Source organism: Chrysemys picta, chromosome 17 (genome assembly GCF_011386835.1).
Source record: "Chrysemys picta bellii isolate R12L10 chromosome 17, ASM1138683v2, whole genome shotgun sequence".
NCBI classification, from domain to species: domain Eukaryota; kingdom Metazoa; phylum Chordata; order Testudines; family Emydidae; genus Chrysemys; species Chrysemys picta.
The window spans coordinates 26925385-26947082 of NC_088807.1; the positions used below are offsets into that span (position 1 = coordinate 26925385).

General features: G+C 59.4%; 2 protein-coding genes across 13 annotated transcripts in view; one reads left to right on the forward strand and one right to left on the reverse strand.

The window, feature by feature from the left end:
• Nucleotides 1–7185, reverse strand: part of G6PD (glucose-6-phosphate dehydrogenase) — a 12996-nt gene extending 5811 nt beyond the window's left edge. The window contains 5 exon segments of the mRNA XM_065570685.1: nucleotides 1–52; nucleotides 278–386; nucleotides 498–535; nucleotides 4540–4679; nucleotides 7093–7185. The exon segment at nucleotides 1–52 is cut by the window's left edge and continues 358 nt beyond it. Coding sequence (XP_065426757.1) covers nucleotides 1–52; nucleotides 278–386; nucleotides 498–535; nucleotides 4540–4679; nucleotides 7093–7150 — 397 coding nt within the window. The 5' untranslated portion in view covers nucleotides 7151–7185.
• A 726-nt stretch (nucleotides 7186–7911) lies between these two features.
• IKBKG (inhibitor of nuclear factor kappa B kinase regulatory subunit gamma) lies at nucleotides 7912–18004 on the forward strand. 12 transcript variants are annotated; one of them, XM_065571517.1, is made up of 15 exons: nucleotides 7912–8108; nucleotides 8305–8508; nucleotides 11127–11338; nucleotides 11566–11649; nucleotides 11939–12067; nucleotides 13186–13250; nucleotides 13567–13620; nucleotides 13902–14037; nucleotides 14854–14972; nucleotides 15153–15305; nucleotides 15467–15563; nucleotides 15685–15834; nucleotides 15920–16062; nucleotides 16364–16425; nucleotides 16553–18004. In XM_065571517.1, exons 1-15 carry the CDS (start codon nucleotides 7928–7930, stop codon nucleotides 16708–16710), a joined length of 1947 nt encoding a protein of 648 aa, XP_065427589.1. In that variant the 5' UTR covers nucleotides 7912–7927; the 3' UTR covers nucleotides 16711–18004. The 12 variants fall into 12 exon arrangements, with proteins under 12 accessions (XP_065427589.1, XP_065427591.1, XP_065427594.1 ...); XM_065571519.1 differs by having other exon boundaries at nucleotides 14857–14972; XM_065571522.1 differs by having other exon boundaries at nucleotides 13914–14037; nucleotides 14857–14972.
• The last annotated feature ends 3694 nt before the right edge of the window (nucleotides 18005–21698 follow it).

A 21698-nucleotide genomic window follows, 5' to 3' on the forward strand; every position in this document is an offset into this window, starting at 1 on the left:
AGCTGTTCCGGGCAAAGAACTCCTCCAGCTTCTTCTGCTCATCCGGCTCCACCTGGAGGGAGAGGACGCAGCTGCCATCAGCTGAGGGACACGGCCCCCCTAGTCAGCTAAGGCACTGGGGGACACCCAGCCACATACCCCACCCAATCCCAGGGATAAAGGCCCTGCCCCCCACTATCAGGGAGCTGTACCCCAGACACACACACCCCAGGGCTGGGGACCCCAGGCTCTCCCCTGCTCTGGAGAGGTGCAGGTGGGCAAGTTGAGGGGGCCACACCTTGAAGTAGGGCTGGCTCTGCTTGCGGATGTCGGCCACGGTGAGCTGGGAGCGGGCGTAGCCCACCACGTAGGTGTCATCGGGCAGGAGACCATCCCGGAAGAGCCACCTGGAAGATAGTTCAGTTGGGTCACCCGACGCCAGACCACTGAGGCACCGGGTCACCACCACACAGCCCCGGCTGGGTGGGGGCGGGGGGGGGGCGGGAAGAGGGACTTACCAGATGGTTGGGTAGATCTTCTTCTTGGCCAAGTCACCCTGGAACAGACAAAGGGGATGTCATAGCAGCAAACAGGCAGGGAAAGGCCCTGTGCCCCATTCCCACCTCCCTGCCCTGGGGCTGGATGGGAGCTGGTGCCCCCTAGAGGGGAAAGGCCCTGTGCCCCATTCCCTGCCCCCCCGAGTCAGCCAGTCCCTGCCCTGGAGCCAGATCAGAGCCAGCGCCCCCTACGGGGAAAGGCCTCATATCCAATTCCCCACCCCTCTCTGCATGACACAGTCGCCCCAGGTCTACCCATACCCTCACACATCCTTTCTTTGCAGCTTTGGGCCTTTACCCAGGGTGGGGTGTGGCTCTGCGGGAGGGAGGAGCTGAACTAAGCTGCCACAGTGCTGCAAGCAGGCAGGCAGGTGTACTCACGGGCTCCGTGCCAGGCCCCACATCCTGCTCACGGGTGCTGTTTGCTGGGGGGGAGGGAAGGGGAGGGGCAGATCAGGCTGATTGGGTTGCAAGTAACAGGGATTTGCTGAGTCACAGAGGCTCAGCACCCAAACGAAAGGCGGTTCTTGGTGACAGGGCGACTCCCCGGACTGAGCCACACAGACTGTCCCATTTGACCTCTGACTGACCGTGAAGTCTGTGACCGTGAAGTCTGTGCACGCAGGATGACAACATGGGCTCATTGTCTGCCGCAGCCAGTGCAAGCAAACACCAGCCCCCTGTCTGCGCCGGTAGGGATGTCCCCCAGATGGGACCACATGTTGTCTGTGGGGATGGATCCCCGTCTGTCTGTCCCACCCTGGGGGTTTGGGGGCTCTGTAGAGCCAGGCTGTCCCCTTGGGATGCTGCTCTGGGGTGGGTCAGACACAGGGGGCAAGGAGGTGGGTGCAGACACAGTGGGACCTATGGGGCGAGTTAGACACGGGGGGCGGAGCAGGGAGGATCACACTAGGTGGGTCGATTAATACCCAAGGGTCTAGCTCTGAGGGCTTCTCTGCCGGCTGAAAGGGTCACCGCCCCCCATCCCACCCACTAGCCCCATGCAGCACCTGCAGCGGCTTAGCTGCCTCCTGTTCAGCTAGGCCCAGCCTGGCCGAGGGTTATGCAAGTTTGTCCCGGGAGGCGGGGTGGGGTGGGGGGGGGAGGCTCCCAGCCTGACCTAGTGTTGCTCTTATCCCATGTTGGCTCCACCCACCAGCCCAATTCAATGCAAACTGGTTCAGAGAGAGGGAGATGGGGACAAAACAAAGCAGTGAGTCACAGCCTTCCTCCCCTGCATGACTCACCGGGGCAGTGCCCCAGGGAAGGTGTCTGAGCTTGGAGCAAGTCAGTGTACATACACACAAACACACACAGAGCAGGGATGTCAGTCCCAGGTCAGGAAATGGCTGTGCAGGGCCCTGGTCAGCTAGGGGTGAAAATGAGCCAGTGAGACCCAGATGTCCGGGCCAGCCGAACCAGCACGTCCACAGCTCCCCTCCCCCACATATGACAGCAAGGACATTCGTGTTTCCCACCTGCCCTGCCCGGGAGCCAGACACCACCTTCTGCTCATTCCGTGACCCAGATTTCAGCTCCCCCAGAACCTGGCCCATTTCCCTACACAAAGCCCTGGGAAATGAACAGGAAGCCAATGAAACTCCTTATCTATCACAAACACTGATAAGCTGGCTTTCTCCTCCCTCCCTCTGCTGGGGGGGGGGGGGGGGGCACGTGCCAGGGATTCAGCTTGGGCCATCCCTGCCTGACCCCCAGAGACCCCAAGGGATGGCAGGGGCAGCCCCCCACCACAGCTGGCCCTGGCCCGGCTCATAGAATGGGGGCGCCTAGCTCCTGCCTGTGATTCCCTGATGTGAGAGGGGCTACAGAGGGCATCGGCTCCACTAACTTGGGGTTAACCCACTACACATGAAGCTGGGGGAATGGGAGCCAGGCTCCTGGGTTCAACTGCCCTGTGCGACTTTGGACTAGTCACCGAATCGCTCCATGCCTCAGTTTCCCCACTACAGCATAGGGACTTGTGTCCATGCAGCACGTAGCATAACAGGGGCCCTGCTTCCACTCGGGGTGGAGCGGGGGGAGTGCGTGTGATGTCCGACCCAGCCCCAATCTCTGCAAAGAGGTGTGCATTACACACCTAGGAACAAGGAGCCCACTGCACGGGAGCAGTCTCTGGAAAGCCGTGAATCTGAGAAGGACCTAGAGGGCTTAGTGAACAACCCGAGCTCCCAGGGCCACGTTGGGGATCCTGGGGTGTATCAACAGGGCAGCCGTGAGGAGAAGCAGGGAGGGGATTTTACCACCGGACACGGCCTTGGGATATTGCGTCCAGTTCTTGTGGCCACATTTTAAAAAGGCTGTGGAAAAATTGCAGAGGGCGGAGAAAGGAGCCAGAAAAATTATTCAAAGGCTGGAGAAAAATGCAAGAGCCCTAAAGGGCTCCATCTGTTTAGCATTTCAAAGGAAGACTGATTCCAGCGCTGAGGAGAAAGGCAGCCCCAGCCCCGGGAAAGGGAAGCAGAAGCTAGAGAAATTCAGTCCAGCAATAAGGCACCTGTGGCGGTGATTAGCCATCGGAACCAGCACCCGAGTGAAGCGATGGCTTCTCCGTCTCTGCTGCCTCCCAGTCCAGCCGGGCTACCTTGCTGAAGATGCTGGAGCCACACACAAGGTACTGGCTAACCAGGGGCCGAAGTGGGTGAGATTCTCTGGCCCGGGACACACACGTGTTGCACTAGATGTCCCACGCTGCCACGAGATAAGGGAGATTTACTTCCATGAAGCTAGCAAGGATGAGCGGTGTAGCATTGACCGTACCTAGCTACATGGAAGTAAGAGCTACGTGGGGCTCATCTGTGCCAAGACTTATAGCGATAGCCACATCCATGTGACCATACACCTCTCGCTGTACGAGGACAAAGCCCACCCACCACCAGCACCGGGGCTAGAGCAGCCTCGCTCTCCTCTGTGCACAGTGACTCAGCAGCGCCTGGCACTTCCCCTTGTGCTAACACCACGGATCCCACAGCGTGAGTGTCACCATCACAGCCCTCTGAGAGCAGAGGGAACCAGAAAGCGAGGTAGAAAATGGTTAAACTGAAGGCCCTGGAGAGGGAACTGGGGCAGTTTCAGCGAATTGGGGAGGGGGGGGCATTGGGGTGAGTGTGGGGAGGCTGGGGTGGTTTCAGGGGCCTAAAGGATGACTGTGGGTGGTGCAGTTTTGGGGGCATCTGGGAGTGTCAGGGCAAATTTGGGGTGGTGGGTGAATTTGAGGGCACTGGGATGATCTCAGTCACACACATTTGCTTGCTGAAATCCTGCTACTGCTCACAGGATCAAGACAAGGTGGGGTCTGGCCAAGCCACAGCCAGCACCAGCAGTGCACCCAGGCCTCGGGTTTCCCCATGGCTGGGCACACAGCTAACCCCGATCTGTGCCTACAGGGATTAGCTCCCCACCCCCACAGCTCCTGCTGCTGGGCCAGGTTCCACACGGAGCTGTAATCGCTGCCTGTGTTACACAACTCGTTGCAGGAAGTTGAGTCACTCGGTGCCCGGTGCCGGGCAGCCTGGCTGCAGCCATCAGCACTAATTATCTCAGCTGGTACAATCCCTGCCCTCTCCTTCGAGCCCCGTGCGGCAGTACCCGAGTAGCCCCAAGGGAGGCTGGAGACCGGGGACAATCCTGCAGCCATGTGGTGCTTCAGGGCTGCTGTCTCTCCAGGGGAAGATCAATCTTGCCACAGCCCCCAGAGCCATGGGCCAGAGGGATTTCAGGGTCCCAGCCCACGGAAACACAGAGCCCTTTGAGGGGGATCTGGGTCCATCCCTGGGGACCGCTGCCCAGATCCATCCCCTCACTCAGTGCTCCAGAGAGACCTACAGGTTGCTCCTTGGCCACCCTCAGCGCTGACTGTATGCAGACTCCGGCACAGGTGACTTGGGTTAAGGCTGGAGGCGCTGCATGGGCCAGGCGCCCCAGGAGAAGGCGCCGGCATGGGGCACCTGCCTGGATGGCTCCAGGCTGGGCTGTGGGTACTCACCGAGGCCCCCATGATGATGAAGATGTGGGTGTCGGACTGGAGGAAGTCCTTGCCCTGGCAGAGCTCCTCACGCATCATCCCGCACACCTGCGAGCGGCTCAGCTCCCGCTGAAGAGTCATGGTGCTTGAATTGCTGCTCCCTAAGAGCAAGAGAGAGACCAGGCCAGTTTGGGTGAGCTGGACTCCCCGCCCCTGGGAGGGCTGGCCCAGTTTGTGGCTCCCCCAGCCAGCACCCGGGGGAGCAGGGCAACAGGTCTCTGCTTGTCCAACAGGATGGGCAGATACTGAGCTGCAGGGCAGAGGAGCCCCATGGCGGAGGGGAAATGAGGCCAGGTGGGGGTGTGAGGAGAAATCCCGGGATAGGCGCAGGGGGAAGGTTCACTGTTGGGTCCTGCCTCAAGTACAGCCCCAGACACCAGAACCCTGTGCAGTCCTGCTCCCCAGTGACACCTAGCTCCAGCCCCCCCAGCTAACCACACCCACTTGCTCCTCAACCCCCAGCACCCTCCTGCCCTCCCAGTGCCCTCATTGGCCCCAGTGTCCCCCTGCTCCCCCCATTCCTACCCCCCAGTGCCCTCTAACTCCTGGTCCCCTCCCACTACTCCATGCACCCCTTGCACCTGATCTCCCCAGAGGCCCCCACCCCCAGTGTCCCCGTTCCCACATGCCCCCCACTCCCCCGTTCCCTGCCCCCCAGCTCCCACATGCATCTCCCTGTTCCCTGCCCCCAGCTCCAACATGCCCCCCACTCCCCCTGTTCCCTGCCCTCCAGCTCCCGTATGCCCCCCATTCCCCAGTTCCCTGCCCCCTAGCTCCCACATGCCCCCACCTCCCTGGTCCCTGCCCCCTAGCTCCCACATGCTCCCACCTCCCTTTTCCCTGCCCCCCAGCTCCCACATGCTCCCACCTCCCTTTTCCCTGCCCCCAGCTCCCACATGCCCCCCACTCCCCCGTTCCCTGCCCCCCAGCTCCCACATGCCCCCCACTCCCCCCGTTCCCTGCCCCCCAGCTCCCACATGCCCCCCACTCCCCCCGTTCCCTGCCCCCCAGCTCCCACATGCCACCTCCCTGTTCCCTACCCCCCAGCTCCCACATGCCCCCCATTCCCCAGTTCCCTGCCCCCTAGCTCCCACATGTCCCCCATTCCCCTTGTTCCCTGCCCCCCCACTCCCACATGCCCCCCACTCTGTTCCCTGCTCCCCCACTCCCACATGCCCCCTACTCCCCCTGTTCCCTGCCCCCCAGCTCCCGTATGCCCTCACCTCCCTGCCCCCAGCTCCCGCATGCCCTCCATTCCCCAGTTCCCTGCCCCCCAGCTCCCACATGCCCCCACCTCCCTGTTCCCTGCCCCCCAGCTCCCGTATGCCCCCCATTCCCCAGTTCCCTGCCCCCCAGCTCCCACATGCCCCCCACCTCCCTGTTCCCTGCCCCCCAGCTCCCACGTGCCCCCCACTCCCCCTGTTCCCTGCTCCCCAGCTCCCACATGCCCCCACCTCCCTGTTCCCTGCCCCCCAGCTCCCGCATGCCCCCCACTCCCCCGTTCCCTGCCCCCCAGCTCCCACATGCCCCCCACTCCCCCGTTCCCTGCCCCCCAGCTCCCACATCCCCCCCACTCCCCCTGTTCCCTGCCCCCCCAGCTCCCACATCCCCCCCCCACTCCCCCTGTTCCCTGCCCCCCCAGCTCCCACATGCCCCCCACTCCCCCCGTTCCCTGCCCCCCAGCTCCCACATGCCACCTCCCTGTTCCCTACCCCCCAGCTCCCACATGCCCCCCACTCCCCCTGTTCCCTGCCCCCCAGCTCCCAAATGCTCCCCACTCCCCCTGTTCCTGCCCCCCCACTCCCACATGCCCCCCATTCCCCCTGTTCCCTGCCCCCCCAGCTCCCACATGCCCCCCACTCCCCCTGTTCCCTGCCCCCCCAGCTCCCACATGCCCCCCACTCCCCCTGTTCCCTGCCCCCCCAGCTCCCACATGCCCCCCACTCCCCCTGTTCCCTGCCCCCCCAGCTCCCACATGCCCCCCACTCCCCCTGTTCCCTGCCCCCCCAGCTCCCACATGCCCCCCACTCTCCCTGTTCCCTGCCCCCCCAGCTCCCACATGCCCCCCACTCCCCCTGTTCCCTGCCCCCCCAGCTCCCACATGCCCCCCCACTCCCCCTGTTCCCTGCCCCCCCAGCTCCCACATCCCCCCCCACTCCCCCTGTTCCCTGCCCCCCCAGCTCCCACATGCCCCCCACTCCCCCTGTTCCCTGCCCCCCCAGCTCCCACATGCCCCCCACTCCCCCTGTTCCCTGCCCCCCCAGCTCCCACATCCCCCCCCACTCCCCCTGTTCCCTGCCCCCCCAGCTCCCACATGCCCCCCACTCCCCCTGTTCCCTGCTCCCCAGCTCCCACGTGCCCCCACCTCCCTGTTCCCTGCTCCCCAGCTCCCACATCCCCCCCCACTCCCCCTGTTCCCTGCCCCCAGCTCCCACATGCCCCCACCTCCCCCTGTTCCCTGCCCCCCACCTCCCAGCCTCCTCATCCCCCAGCGCCGCCCTGCGCGCTTCCTACCGCTCCCCGGGTCTCGCTCCCGCTCTGCCGCCGGCCCAACGCTCGCCCGGCTCCCCATCCCGGCCCCGCCCCCTGCCCGCCCGGTCCCGGCCCCGCCCCCTGCTCGCCCGGCTCCCCATCCCGGCCCCGCCCCCTGCTCGCCCGGCTCCCCATCCCGGCCCCGCCCCCTGCCCGCCCGGTCCCGGCCCCGCCCCCTACCCGCCCGGTCCCGGCCCTGGCCCCGCCCCCTGCTCGCCCGGCTCCCCATCCCGGCCCCGCCCCCTACCCGCCCGGTCCCGGCCCCGCCCCCGCCCCCTACCCGCCCGGTCCCGGCCCCGCCCCCTGCTCGCCCGGCTCCCCATCGCGGCCCCGCCCCCTGCCCGCCCGGTCCCGGCCCCGCCCCCTGCCCGCCCGGCTCCCCATCCCGGCCCCGCCCCCTGCTCGCCCGGTCCCGGCCCCGCCCCCTGCTCGCCCGGCTCCCCATCCCGGCCCCGCCTCCTGCCCGTCCGGTCCCGCCCCCGCCCCCTGCCCGCCCGGCTCCCCATCCCGGCCCCGCCCCCTGCCCGCCCGGTCCCGGCCCCGCCCCCTGCTCGCCCGGCTCCCCATCCCGGCCCCGCCCCCTGCTCGCCCGGCTCCCCATCCCGGCCCCGCCCGCTACCCGCCCGGTCCTGGCCCCGCCCCCTGCCCGCCCGGCCCCGGCCTCGGCCTCGGCCCCGCCCCCTGCTCGCCCAGCTCCCCATCCCGGCCCCGCCCCCTGCTCGCCCGGTCCCGGCCCCGCCCCCTGCCCGCCCGGCTCCCCATCTCGGCCCCGCCTCCTGCCCGCCCAGCCAATCGGCGGCCTCGCCCTGGCCCCGCCATGACACCTAGCGAGGCGGAAGCGGTCCCGCGCCGGACCGGTTCCCAATGGGGTCCGTTCTTGTTGTCGAGCGTCTCTTCCGCTTCCGGGTCCTTTGGCAGCATTTCCGTGGGGAGTGGGACGGAGCCGCGATCCCGGAAGAGAGAAGGGGGAAGTGGGAGCCGGGCGGGGCGAGACGCAGGTACTAGGACTTCTGGCCGAGGGACCCAGTCATCCAAGCCCCCCCCCCCCCCTCCGGCCGGGGAACCCAGGTGTCCGAGTTCCCCCCGCCCCACCGCCTCTTCTCCCCCCGCGAATTTGAACCCAGGTGTCCGGGCCCATCTGGCTGGCGCCCCCCCCCGCCCCCCCCGTTCATCCGCCGCCATCTCTCTCCGCAGGCCGGGGCCTGCCAGGCTGGATGAACGGGACCCGGCAGCGCCGGAGCTGCGAGATGGTGCAGCCAAGCGGGGGCTCAGGTGGCGACTGCGGAGCCCTGGGCGAGGACTCGTCCCTGGGCAGGGTGGCGGCCTGGCAGCTGCCCTCCGACCTGGGCGGGCACGAGGCCCTGCAGCGCTTCGTGGCCGAGAACCAGGACCTGAAGGGTGAGGAAGAGCCGGGCCCCCTGCAGGCCTCATCTCCCGACTGGGGGCCGGGGCGCTGCTCGCCGGGGCGGGTGGGTCGAGAGCTGGGACGTGCTGTGCTGCGGCTAGTCCCTGCAGCCCGGGGGGAGGTGGGGTTGAGGGCTGGGGGGCGCTGTGGCTAGTCCCTGTTCCCCATGGGGGGGGGTTAAGGGCTGGGGGGCGCTGCAGCTGGTCCCTGCTCCTCATGGGGAGGGGGTTGAGGGCTGGGGGGCGCTGCAGCTGGTCCCTGTTCCCCATGGGGGGGGGTTGAGGACTGTGGGGCGCTGTGGCTAGTCCCTGTTCCCCATGGGGGGGGGGGGTTAAGGGCTGGGGTGTGCTGCAGCTGGTCCCTGCTCCTCATGGGGAGGGGGTTGAGGGCTGGGGGGCGCTGCGGCTAGTCCCTGTTCCCCATGGGGGGCGTTGAGGGCTGGGGGGCGCTGTGTTGTGGCTAGTCCCTGTTCCCCATGGGGGGGTTAAGGGCTGGGGTGTGCTGTGGCTGGTCCATGCTCCCCATGGGGGGGGTTGAGGGCTGGGGTGTGCTGCGCTGCGGCTAGTCCCTCTTCCCCATGGGGGGAGGTTAAGGGCTGGGGGGGCGCTGCGGCTAGTCCCTGTTCTTCATGGGGAGGGGGTTGAGGGCTGGGATGCGCTGCGGCTAGTCCCTGTTCCCCATGGGGGGGTGGTTGAGGGCTGGGATGCGCTGCGGCTGGTCCATGCTCCCCATGGGGGGGTGGTTAAGGGCTGGGATGCGCTGCGGCTAGTCCTTGTTCCCCATGGGGGGGTGGTTAAGGGCTGGGGGGGTGGGCTATGGCTAGTCCCTGTTCCCTATGGGGGGTGGTTAAGGGCTGGGGTATGCTGCGGCTGGTCCATGCTCCCCATGGGGAGGGGGTTGAGGACTGGGATGCGCTGTGTTATGGCTAGTCCCTGTTCCTCATGGGGGGGGTTAAGGGCTGGGGTGTGCTGCGGCTGGTCCATGCTCCCCATGGTGGGGAGTTGAGGGCTGGGGCGCTGTGCTGTGGCTAGTTCCTGCTCCCCATGGGGGGCGGGGTTTGAGGGCTGGGGCAGTGCGCTGCGGCTAGTCCCTGTTCCCCATGGGGGGGGGGGTTAAGGGCTGGGGTGTGCTGCGGCTGGTCCATGCTCCCCATGGGGGGGGGTGTTGAGGGCTGGGGGGCGCTGCAGCTGGTCCCTGCTCCTCATGGGGAGGGGGTTGAGGGCTGGGATGCGCTGCGGCTAGTCCCTGTTCCCCATGGGAGGGGGGGCAGGTTAAGGGCTGGGGCACTGCGCTGCGGCTAGTCCCTGCTGCCTGTCACCCACCCCCCACAATGTCATGGATCCACAGGGTCTGGTCTATGACCTAGCCTGTAACTAGTCCCTTGGAAGTCACCCCTTCCATTGGTTGGGCCCCATTACAGACCGGTAAGTCTAACATCAGTACTGGGCAAATTAGTTGAAACAATTGTAAAGAATAAAATTGTCAGACGCATAGAAGAACATAAATTGTTGGGCAAAAGTCAACATGGTTTCTGTAACGGGAAATCGTGTCTTACTAATCTATTAGAGTTCTTTGAAGGGGTCAACAAACGTGGACAAAGGGGATCCAGTGGACATAGTGTACTTAGATTTCCAGAAAGCCTTTGACAAGGTCCCTCACCAAAGGCTCTTACATAAATTAAGTTGTCATGGGATAAGAGGGAAGATCCCTTCATGGATTGAGAACTGGTTAAAAGACAGGGAACAAAGGATAGGAATAAATGGTAAATGTTCAGAATGGAGAGGGGTAACTAGTGGTGTTCCCCAAGGGTCAGTGCTCGGACGGATCCTATTCAACTTATTCATGAATGATCTGGCAAAAGAGGTAAACAGTGAGGTGGCAAAGTTTGCAGATGATACTAAGCTGCTCAAGATAGTTAAGACCAAAGCAAACTGTGAAGAACTTCAAAAAGATCTCACAAAACTAAGTGATTGGGCAACAAAATGGCAAATGAAATTTAATGTGGATAAATGTAAGGTAATGCACATTGGAAAAAATAGCCCCCATCATATTGTATGTATAGTTGGGGTTAATTTAGCTACAATGAATCAGGAAAAAGATCTTGGAGTCATCGTGGATAGTTCTCTGAAGACGTCCACGCAGTGTGCAGCGGCAGTCAAAAAAGCAAACAGGATGTTAGGAATCATTAAAAAGGGGATAGAGAATAAGAGGGAGAAAACTTGTTCTCCTGGACGTCTGAGGACAGGACAAGAAGCAATGGGCTTAAATTGCTTAAATGGGCTTCAGGGTGGGAGAAAACCTCCTTCTACTGGGTTGTTGCTAGATGTGACCTGGCATGTCCTGCCCGTTGTCTTTCTGCATCCTCCGCTGCTGTGGGTGGGTGTCAGGCAGTCCTTGAGCGACCTATTCATGCCATCCCAGGCCATGCACAGCAATGCGAAGCGCAGAGGGAAACTGATGCCCGTGTGTGCTTCATACACATTACCAAACTTCCCCCTTTGTCCCAGAGAGATGGATGGGGTTGGAGAGCCGGTAAGGGGTGTGCCCCTCACAGAGGGAAGGTAGGAACTCAGCCAGCACCAGGCTAACACTCTCGCTGTCCCTGGGGCAGAGGCCATTCGGCAGAGTAACCAGATGCTGCGGCAGCGCTACCAGGAGTTCCTGCGCTTCAAGGTCGCTCAGCGCAAGGAGAAGGACTTCCTGATGCTCCGTTTCCAGGAGGCCCGGGATGTGGTGGAGAAGCTGAACGCTGAGCGGACCGAGATGAAGTGTCAACTGGAGCAGGCCCTCTGGGAGGTGGAGCAGCTCAAGGGAAGGCAGCAGGTATCGGAGAGCTTCCTACTCCCCCATAACAAGGGGAAAGAGGGGTTGCAGGGGTATGCTGTGCCACCTCCCCCCAACACCAAGCCCATGAGGTGGTCTCACCTGGGCACTGAGCTCTCTGCGGTTCCCTGGCTCAGTTCCTTTCTGCAGCAGGGCCATGGGGTGTCGGGAGGTAGGTCAGGACAGCGGGCTCTTCTCAGATGACTGATTCTTTTGCAACTTCCCAGCTGAGCGCCTTGGAGAAGGAGATCCCTGAGCCAGAGGAGGCGGACACTATGACCCTGACCCAGGAGTTGGCTGAGCCCATGATGGTGAGACACACCTGGGGGGGGGGGAGAGGAGAATCTCCCCTAACCCAGCTCCCAATTCCCTGAGGAACAGAATATCCCCACCCCCAAAAGTCCCTTCTTTGCCTCATCCACAGCTGTGCTAGTGAGAGAGTAGAAGGAAAAAGGCCCATCAGGGGCACTCTGGCCTGGGAGGAGGTCCTGGTTTTTCCAGCCCTGGCCTCTCGCAGCAGGGGGCAGGGTGGGAGCGCTGGCTTGTGGGGGAGGGGGGGCAGCCTGTGATGTCTGTCCCTCACTCTCCCTGTTCCCCCAGGCCCCTGGCCCGGAGACCCTGCAGCTGCTGAAGGAGCAGCTGGAGCAGCTCCAGGAGGCCAACCGGGCTCTGCAGGCTCAGATCCAGCAGCAGGTGCAGCCCCCAGGAGAGGCTGGTGTGAGGGTCAAGGTAAGGCACTGGTTGGGGAGGGGGATATGAATGTTACCCGTAATGCCCCCATCTCTCCCCAGGGACCCAGGGCACCTCGCTCCCACCTGCCCTTAACGCGAGGGAGCCTTGCCTGGACCAGCCAGGGTTCAGCTCCCTGCTGGCTTCGCCCATGGGCAGCACCAGGCCTCTCCTCAGCACACGCAGGCTAGCAATGACCCAGCATCCCCCTGAGTGCCCAGCCCCTGATCCACTGGATGCTCCCAGAATTATCAGACCAGCTGTTCCCAAAGGAACCCCCAGTGCTCACCCCTGCTTTAAAATGAGGCCTTAAGAACATCATTGCCCAACATGGATACAGATGACAGAAACCCCCTTGGGACTGCCACCTGATTTGCTGAGACTACCTCTGGGTCTGTTTTCCCTGGCAGCTTGGGACTTCAGTATCCTGTCTTGTTGAGCCAGACACGCTAGCCTGCTGCAAACACAGACCCAGGTCTGAACCACGTCCCCCAAAAGCTGCAGACTTAACTGAAAACAGTTTAAGAAGTGTTCTCCAGCTGCTCTCTGCTCAGATTCCTTGCTGAGGGGGGCGAGCTGGGGGGACATCCTTCCTCTGGGTAGTGGGATGTTAGGTGTCAGTGTTCTGGCCATGGGGGGTTTCCATGTTCTCAGGCGCTGCATTGATCTGGGTCGCTTTCAGCGGGTTCCTCAATGAACCATTCCTACCGCTCGGTCCTGCGCAGCCCCAAAGCAAACTTGATGACACCCCCCCCCCCCCCACACACACACACTGGGTAGCAATGAAAAGTATGGGGTGGGGAAACGGAGGCACAGAGAGGCATCAGAAAAATCCCACGTCCTCACAGAATCAAGGGTTCTGTGGGGGGGGGGGGGGGTGTCATAGGGACGTTGACAGGCCCCAGCCATAGAGGTGCTGGGAGAAATGGGGTGAGCCCTGTTCCTGGGACGGGGAATGGGACCCTGTTCTTGGCATGCCCTGTGCTGGGCAGGGAGACCTGGGCTCCTGCTGGTGTCAGGTTGGCCCTACTCAGCCTGGGACTGTTTCCCAGGGGGCAGGGGGAGTTGGGCTGGTTCTGGTGGTAGCTGTGGCTCAGTAGTGCCAGTGTCGTTCACAGGAGAATGGGGTCCAGCTGGAGAGGCCGGTGGAGCTGGAGGCCCTGCAGGGCGGCGGGGACAGCGGGTAAGAGCAACTCTCGTGCTGGATAGGGTGATACAGTGAGGCTGGGAGACCCCCGCCAGTGCCTGGCCCCCCTTGCCCCCAGTCTGGGCGTCCCTTCCCCATTGCAGGGAAAAGGGGGCAGGTTCTGAAGAGGGAACAACAGGAATCCTCCTTTGTGGACACCATGGGCCACGTCCTTCGTGGCAGGAATGACTGATTAATGTGTGGCAGGGGGTCTGTGATTGAGGGGAGCAGAGAGCTCCCCAGGGGCTGAGCACCAGTCCCCTTGGGCTCGGATCTGCTGGGTACCCCTCACCCGCCCTGCATGTCCTTTCAGCAGGCGGGACGCAGCCGAGCTGCTGCAGAGGAGGCTGAAGGAGACGGAGGAGGAGTAAGTTGCTTCCTGGCTCGGACTTGTGCCACTGGGGATGGCGCTGGCGCCTGCGTGCGTGTTGGGCTGATGCAGGGGGCTATGCTGTGTGGGGGCGTGAGGGGAGGTGGGATGCAGGGTGCTCTCAGCGCTTGGGGGATGGAGTGGGTCAGGTTTTGTGCAGGAGGCTGGGGGACACTCGGGGTGGGGGGTTGATGGTGGATGGGAGGGGGATGCCGGACACTCAGCGTGGGGGGTAGGTGGCAGGGCTCTCGGTGCTGACCCATCACCTCGCTGTGCGGGTTCCCTGGCAGGAGCGTGGGGCTGAAGCAGCAGCTGGCATTGGTGCGGGAGGAGATGGCCAAGCTGGGAGCCAGGGCACAGGAGGCTGAGCAGCAGGCCGAGCAGCAGCTTCAGGCCCTGAGGAAACAGCTGGAGGTAAATACAGCCCAAGTCAAGGCCCCACAGGATGGGTGCTAGGCCCCAGCCTTTAAACAGCCCCTCGTCGGAACCCCGTAAGCATGCCCCCTGCCCCCAAGGGGTCCCCCTCTTCCGTCAGGGGAGGCCATGCAGCTTTATTGCGTCAGAGACAGAGCCCCCAGGCTCCGGCCCTCCGAGAGAGACTCCTGGGAGAGACTTTTACACTCTGCAGGGACCCATACACACCAGCCAGTTACGCCCTGCAGCCAGGCGTTCTCCAGACAGAGCTGGGTTTAGTCACTTGGGTGCAGCTTTGGACGCCCTTCGATCACCACAGAGAGGCCAATGGTGAGACCTGCTATTAACCCAGCCCCATTGTCTTTCCTGCAGAATCTCCTAAGTCCCCAAGCTCTGCCTGCTGGAGTTTGCTGCTGTTAGGTGTTAATTGTTCAGTCCTTGGGCTGCCATTGACATGGGTCAGTGGCAGCCAATCCTCCAGCAACCCCTAGATGTGACGCTCCCCCCACCTCATGTTCCCTGCTCAGACCCAGGAGCAGCTTTTTAACCCTTCTGCCCCCGCTGGATAGCGATCGCTAGTCCAGTAAGTCACTGCCATGCATATCAGTCACAAACATTTTCAGGATATTCCCGCGTCATCACCCACCCATATGTGCAAACACATCTGACACCAGCCCCTCCTCCAAGGAGTCAGGGAAGTGGGAAAGGGAGCGGGTGGGGGCTCCATCCCAGCCTGCGGCAGCCTCACCCTCTCTGGATCTAGGTCCCCCAGGTGGTGTGGCCTGGACTAAGGTGTGGTCCCTTCCCTCCCTGCAGCAGCTGACTGAGGACAGGGCCTCGGTGAAAGCCCAGGTGACCTCACTGCTGGGGGAGTTGCAGGAGAGCCAGAGCCGGCTGGAGGCCTGTATGCTGGAGAAGCGGGATCTGGAGGAGAAGTGAGTGTGTGCACCCGTGAATTTCCCCCCTGATCTGGGGCTGGCGGCAGGTTAGTTTGGCTGCAGCCACTGATCTGTCCTGGGAGGCTGGAAGTTGGATGCAGGCCTTGGCCATCTAGGGGACCCATGGGACTGAGACCCCTGCTAACGTTGGCATCTCTCCCCTGCCCGGTGCACCAGAGCACAGGCTGCTGCCGAGCGGTGCTGCAAGCTGGAGCGGGAGGCCGAGGCGCTGCACAAGCAGCACAGCGTGCAGATGGACCAGCTGCGCATGCAGGCCCAGAACCTGGAGACGGCGCTGCGGGTGGAGAGACAGGGCGCCACAGAGGAGAAGTGAGTGGGCGCTGGGAACGGGGGCCATGGAGCAGAGGAGTGTCTGTTTGTCTGGGGGGCAGGGGGAATGTGCCACGGAGATGAGGAGGAAGGAGAGTTGGGGTGGTATGGGAGCCAAGGGGGGGTGGGGAGCTGCCTCTAACCTCACAATTATCCCTCAGGAGGAAGCTGGCCCAGCTGCAGGCAGCCTATCACCAGCTCTTTCAGGATTACGATGGGCACGTGAAATCTGGCCTAGAGAGCGAGAAGAAGAGCCAGGTGGGTTTAGAGCTGGTTTCGGGGGGAGGGGGGCTGCTTGGCTGGCTTCCATGGCTGGGGCGAGCCCTGCCCCCCGGGTGCCCTGCTGCTCAGTGTTCTGTGGGCCTCTCCCCCGCTCCAGGGCATGGAGCTGCACCTGGAGGAGCTGCAGCAGCAGCTGCAGCAGGCTGAGGAGGCACTGGTGGCCAAGCAGGAGCTGATTGACAAGCTGAAGGAGGACATGGAGCAGCACAAGGCTGTGCTAGAGACCATCCCGGTGCTGAAGGCCCAGGTGGGTTGTGGGGGGTGGGGAGCGGGGGAACTGTGCGTCTGCATGCGGTTGCTGAAGGGCAGGGTCACTGGTGCCTCCCCTGCAGGCTGATATCTACAAGGCGGATTTCCTAGCGGAGCGTGAGGCCCGGGAGAAGCTGCACGAGCAGCGCGAGGATCTGAAGGAGCAGTTTGAGCAGCTACGGCGGGACTACGACAAGCTGATGATAGATGCTAATGGAGCCACCTGGTGAGGGTTCTTTGTCAGTGTCCAGTCCCCAAACACCTGCCCCTTGGCCTGTGGGCCCTGTGAGTGGGTCAGAGCTCAGTGCAGCTTTCTGTCTTGCTAGATGAATCTGCAGACAGCTGCTTCGTCCCCTGGGGCTCCTGTGGAGAGCCACCGTGAGATGCTGGCGACCAGCCCCAGCCATGCCCACTGCCCTGCGTCCCATGGGGGTTTGAGCCCCACTCTAATGCTCACGGGGGGAGGAAAGGGATGCTGAAGTTCTGCTTTGACCTCCCCACTTCTAACCTCTTGCTGTTTTGAAAAGGACTCTGATGGAGGAGATGAGGAACCGCCATTCGGAGGGGCGCCCACCTGTACCCCAGCCAGGTGAGTCTTGAAACTCTCCCCAGGTGGGGAATGCTCATGGCCCAGGCCTGTAGGGGGCATCAGAGGAGTGGGCATTTGCGTGGGAAGGTGCCGATCTTCGGGACAGTAACTTTCTCTCTCCCTCTAGTTTACAACATGGCCCCAGTACCTTTCCAACCCCTGCCAGCTGCAGGGCGCAGGCGAAGTATCCACGAGGAGCAGCCGGATTTCTGCTGTCCCAAGTGCCAGTACCAAGCTCCGGACATGGATACACTGCAGATCCATGTGATGGACTGTATCAAGTGATGCCCATGAAGGAGGAGGAGGCTGGGGTCAAGGGGGTGCCTGGCCTGCTCCACTCTTTGCTTTCCCCCCCATGGCACTTGCTGTTCTGCGACACAATGCTGCAAACTGGGTTCACAGCTGTCTTGAGCCAGTTGGAATGGACAGTCTGTGGGTACCATGAGGGAGGATGGGGTTTGCACCATTGTCTCTGCCTTACGTGAAACTGAATGTACCTGATCTGCTGTAATTCAGGGATGTGACAATCTGTGGAGACTGACAGATTAGTGGTGGGGAGCAGGGGTGCTGAGAGCTACTGAACCAAACGTTAAACCCTGTATATAATGGAAACCCCTTCAAGCTGGGGGTGTTGCAGCACCTGGAAGAGGGGTGGCAGGAACGTTTCACTGTTCAGCTCCTTTTTAAGCACCTTATTGCTAACCCTGCAGCATTTGCAGAGTGTAGCGGAGAAGACAGATTCCCCTGCTCAGTTTCAGGCTGTCGCAGCATCTCTCTGCTTTCCTTCTACACTGTGCTTTGGTTATTTAACATTATGGTCCATGTGCTGCTCTGAAAGTCAGACTCTTGCCTTAATGTAAATTCTATTGAAACTTAATGCAGAGGGAGGGGAGTTGAGTGTTTACAGATATTGCTGAATTAAGCCCCATTGCCTGGTGTTGCTAAGGCATCCACAAGATGGAGAATCTGCCCCTTTTCTAAGTACTTGGTATTTTCTTCTTGTTAATGTGCTTATACACTGAGCTAGATTCACACAATCACCAGGTCTGCCTTCCTCTACCATGGAATAACAGAAATATCCAAACCACAAGTGCTGGCACTAATGAGGGGAGGGGAGAAGACAAGATAGCAAATAAAATTCAGTGTTGATTAATCCCCCACAGCAGCTGTTTTACACACACCACGTGTAGCAAGGCCTATGTCTTCCAAGGTGCATTTGTTTGCATTTATGGATCATCTAGAAGCTATACCCCCTCACTGTTTAAGCACCAGGGCAGGCAGTAGGGGTCTGGGTCACTTGTGTCAATCCTTAGTCCAGGACTATTCAATTCCTGTGAAATAGTGAAGGAGCTGCCACTATGCTCCACCTACACACATCGTTGAGGCCTGAGTGGAAGTGCTGCCTCCAGTTCTGGCAGATACTTTCCTCAGTTTAATTGCTCTCTTTGAAAAGGTTATGGACACTGGTCACTTTTGGAAGTACTTTTTCTTTTTTTAAATTAACCTAAAAAAAGTAAAATTAGGAAGCTACCACCTGGTGGAGTCTTATGTCTAACATGTTGCTTATAAATTAACAAAAGATCCTATAGATTAGCAAAAAAAAAAAAAGTACCGACTACACTGCGTATAGCCTCATGGTGCACGCCTGCGAGCTTATGGAGTTAGGCTGCTTAGCACAGAGGGTACTTGGCTTGCAAAAAAGTACTAAACATCTTCTCATGCGCAGCCTTTTCCGAGGCTCTTTGCCAGCTGCTTGCTTTGCAGCATTTATGTCTCCTGCCCTAATGAAACCACACCTGGACTCCGAGCTTGGCAATTTGACTCTCCCTAGGGCAGCAAGTCCGGCCAGTGGCGGGGGTTTTCCCTGCCCCGCAGCAGGGGCCAGGTGGGGGTGGGTGTTACATAATCAGAAATCAAGGCCAGTGGGCATGACTAGCTGAGTGGGCTCACCCCCCCCCCCCCCCCATTGGCTACATTGCAGACCAATCAGGAACCTCACTGTACTGCTTGTGGCTCATTGCTCCTGCCCCATGCACCTCAGCCACAGTGGGCACTTCTATTAGCAGTCTCCTGCAGCCAGGGACTGAGCCTTTTCTGGTGTCACTCTGTGTTGTCATCATTTCTTCCCCCCCCCCCATTGGACCCTGACTGGAAGGACCTAGACCCCCTGTGTACAGCTTATGTAGACCTTCACAGGCACCCCCCACCCCCAAAAATTTCTGAAGCATAAAGAGGGCAAGTGAACCCCACCATAGCACTCCCCACCCCTCCAGTAAGTGTTCCCCTCCTTTAAAGTGACAGAGCCACATTCCCACGAGCCCCCCACTTTGGGGCCAGTCTCTCTCTCTCCAGTTGCAGTTATTGCTAGGGAGATTTAAAATAAAAAGTCTGGTTTGTATGTTGATGTTTAAAAGCCAGGCCCATTCAGCAAAGCACATCACCGTGCAAGTGGCCTCTGGGGTTACAGTGCCAGAGACCCTGCTGTTCCAATCTGATTGGGCACATGGAATGGCTTCCATATGAAGAGAGAATAAGAAGACTGGGACTTTTCAGCTTGGAAAAGAGATGACCCAGGGGGGTTGGGGTAGAGATCTATAAAAGCAGGACTGGTGTAGAGAAAGTAAATAAGGAAGTGTTATTTACTCCTCATGACTCAAGAACTAGGGGTCACAACATTAAATTAACAGCAGGTTTAAAACAAACAAAAGGAAGTATTTCTTCACACAATGCCCACTCAACCTGTGGAACTCTGTCAGAGGATGTTGTGAAGGCCAAGACTTACAACAGGGTTCAAAAAAGAACTAGATAAATTCATGGAGGACAGGTCCATCAATGGCTATTAGCCAGGATGGGTAGGGATGGTGTCCCTAGCCCCTGTTTGCCAGAAGCTGGGAATGGGCAACGGAATAGATCAGTTGATGATTTCCTGTTCTGTTCATTCCCTCTGGGGCACCTGGCATTGGCCACTGTCAGAAGACAGGATACTGGGCTAGATGGACCTTTGGTCTGACCCACTATGGCTATTCTTATGCCAAACTAGGGTGACACCACCACACCGGGGAACTGAGATCAGATTACGACTAAATTGGAGTTAACAGGATTACACGGAGGGATTCAAAAGCAAAATACAGCCCCCATTCAGAACAGCTGCAGCACTAAGGCCCCCATGGGGGAGTAGGGTGTGCTCTGTTGCTGTGGTGATTCCAACTCCTCGAGCACATTCAGGTGCATCATCGCTGGCTCCCTTTTAGGGCCTTTTACCTCCTGTTGCATTGTCCCAGCAGCCTCGCCAGTGTGAAGAACTGACTGCAAGGAACAGTGCACTATTTTCTTACCAATGTGTGAAAGAGGAGGATTTTTGCTTCTTTTTTAACACACCCTCCACTAGCTGAGTGCAGCTTCCTCTCTCTACAGCCAGGAGGATGGGAGGGGTGTGATGATATCTCAGTGACTGTAAGTGGAAACAAAAGTTTGTTAACAGATGCATTGGGGGAGGAGAGGGAGAGAAAGGCAACATTTTGGTACCAACGCTTCCCTATTCCAGCATCAAGGATCAAAAATTCCCCCCCCCCAGCAGAGCACAGCCCTAGCAAGAACATTCCACCAGGGATGGCAGCAGCATCGCAACCCTCTGAGATGGCATCTCCAGCACAAATATGTGAGAGTCCACTTTTGAGTGCCAGTTTGTGATAGCATTGATGCCACAACCTGCAACGAGAAGAACAAGTGAAAAGGAGACCAGGGTGCAAGAGCAACATTCCAAGCAAGATCAGGACCATGTTGCTAGCAGGATTACAGGAGCACGTAGAGGCCCCTGTTAGAGGGCTGTACCTTCACTCTCCCACTTCCCTGGTTCTTGTCACGCAAACAGCAAGCAGCAAAAGACCAGAAGTATGAAGCACAGACAATGCAATGTTTCAGAGTAGAAGCCGTGTTAGTCTGTATCCGCAAAAAGAACAGGAGTACTTGTGGCACCTTAGAGACTAACAAATTTATTAGAGCAATGCAATGTTTATTGGGGTTAGTGTCCAAGCAAGCATATTCCAAAGCCCTTCACACCAGTTGGGCTTATCTTTATATGCCGATAGAGTCTGTTCCCCAGTGTTCCCTTCCCAGCTCTGACGCCGCAGAGCCTTGCCTGTGTCCCTGTTCCCGATTCCCTTTCCTCCCCCCCTTAGCAAACAGGATTTCAATTTCCCTTTCCACTTCCTGTCTGACCCCAGTTTATATAGTAGTAATCTCAGCTATACATTAACCAATCATTTTACTGAAATCTATCTAACCAATCCTAACATATTGTAACATAATTCTCTAAGCAATTATATCCCATTACCTAATTAACTTACACCTAGCAAAATTAATTATACATCAGACAGAAGCAATTAGAGAACCAGACAGATTAACAATAGAAAAGTGGGGGGCCATAAAGATAAAACATACAGAAATGAGGGTTTCATAACCACAACTATTGAGAAGTGATTTCTTGCCAGACAGGAGGCTATCAAACTAAGTTTTCTTTAACCATCTTTATCTGGTGGTGATGGGCACTATCAGGACAGGATTGTATTCCTAACTGCCCAATAGCACCTTATTTCAATGTGACAGGTTTGGGTTCGCTTCCCAGCTTATGGTTGCCCCTGCTGCTTAGCCAAAGGCCTTAGCCTAAGAACAAGGTCTCAGACTCTCCTAGGGAGAGAAGGCTCATACACAAGTGGACTGTGATTTTGATTCTTTGTTTTATACCCCTGTCACTAGCTAAGTGATAAAAATACACCTAAGTTCTTAAAGTATAGGCCTTTACAGGCAGGCCTGCATATCTATAGTCTAACAGCCCCACTATTAAGTTTATGTTAATAGCATTGTGGTAGCACCTAGCGGTCCCAACTAAGCTGAGGGGGCCCCATCAGAGAGTGCACACCAGGAACAGAGCTGAGCTAATATTATGTAGAATTCTATGACAGCCTCCTCTTTTCCCTGCACCTTAGCTCAGCTGAAAACTCTACAAGGAACGTTAAGACCAAACTCTGGCCTTTGGTTCTGCAGAGTCACACTCAGGGCCAGTGTGTGTAAAACACAAATTGCTGGTGTTACTAGTTCCCAGTCAGTTCAAAGACAGAGCCACAGACAACCCCTTAGTAAACAACCAATACACACAGCATACATCCTCAACAGCATTTGGAACATTTATAGACATCTGTTTACTACCGATTAGGTAATAACAGTGCTGCTGTTCCCCATAAAGCCTGCCCCACTTTGTTGCTATTATGCACAGT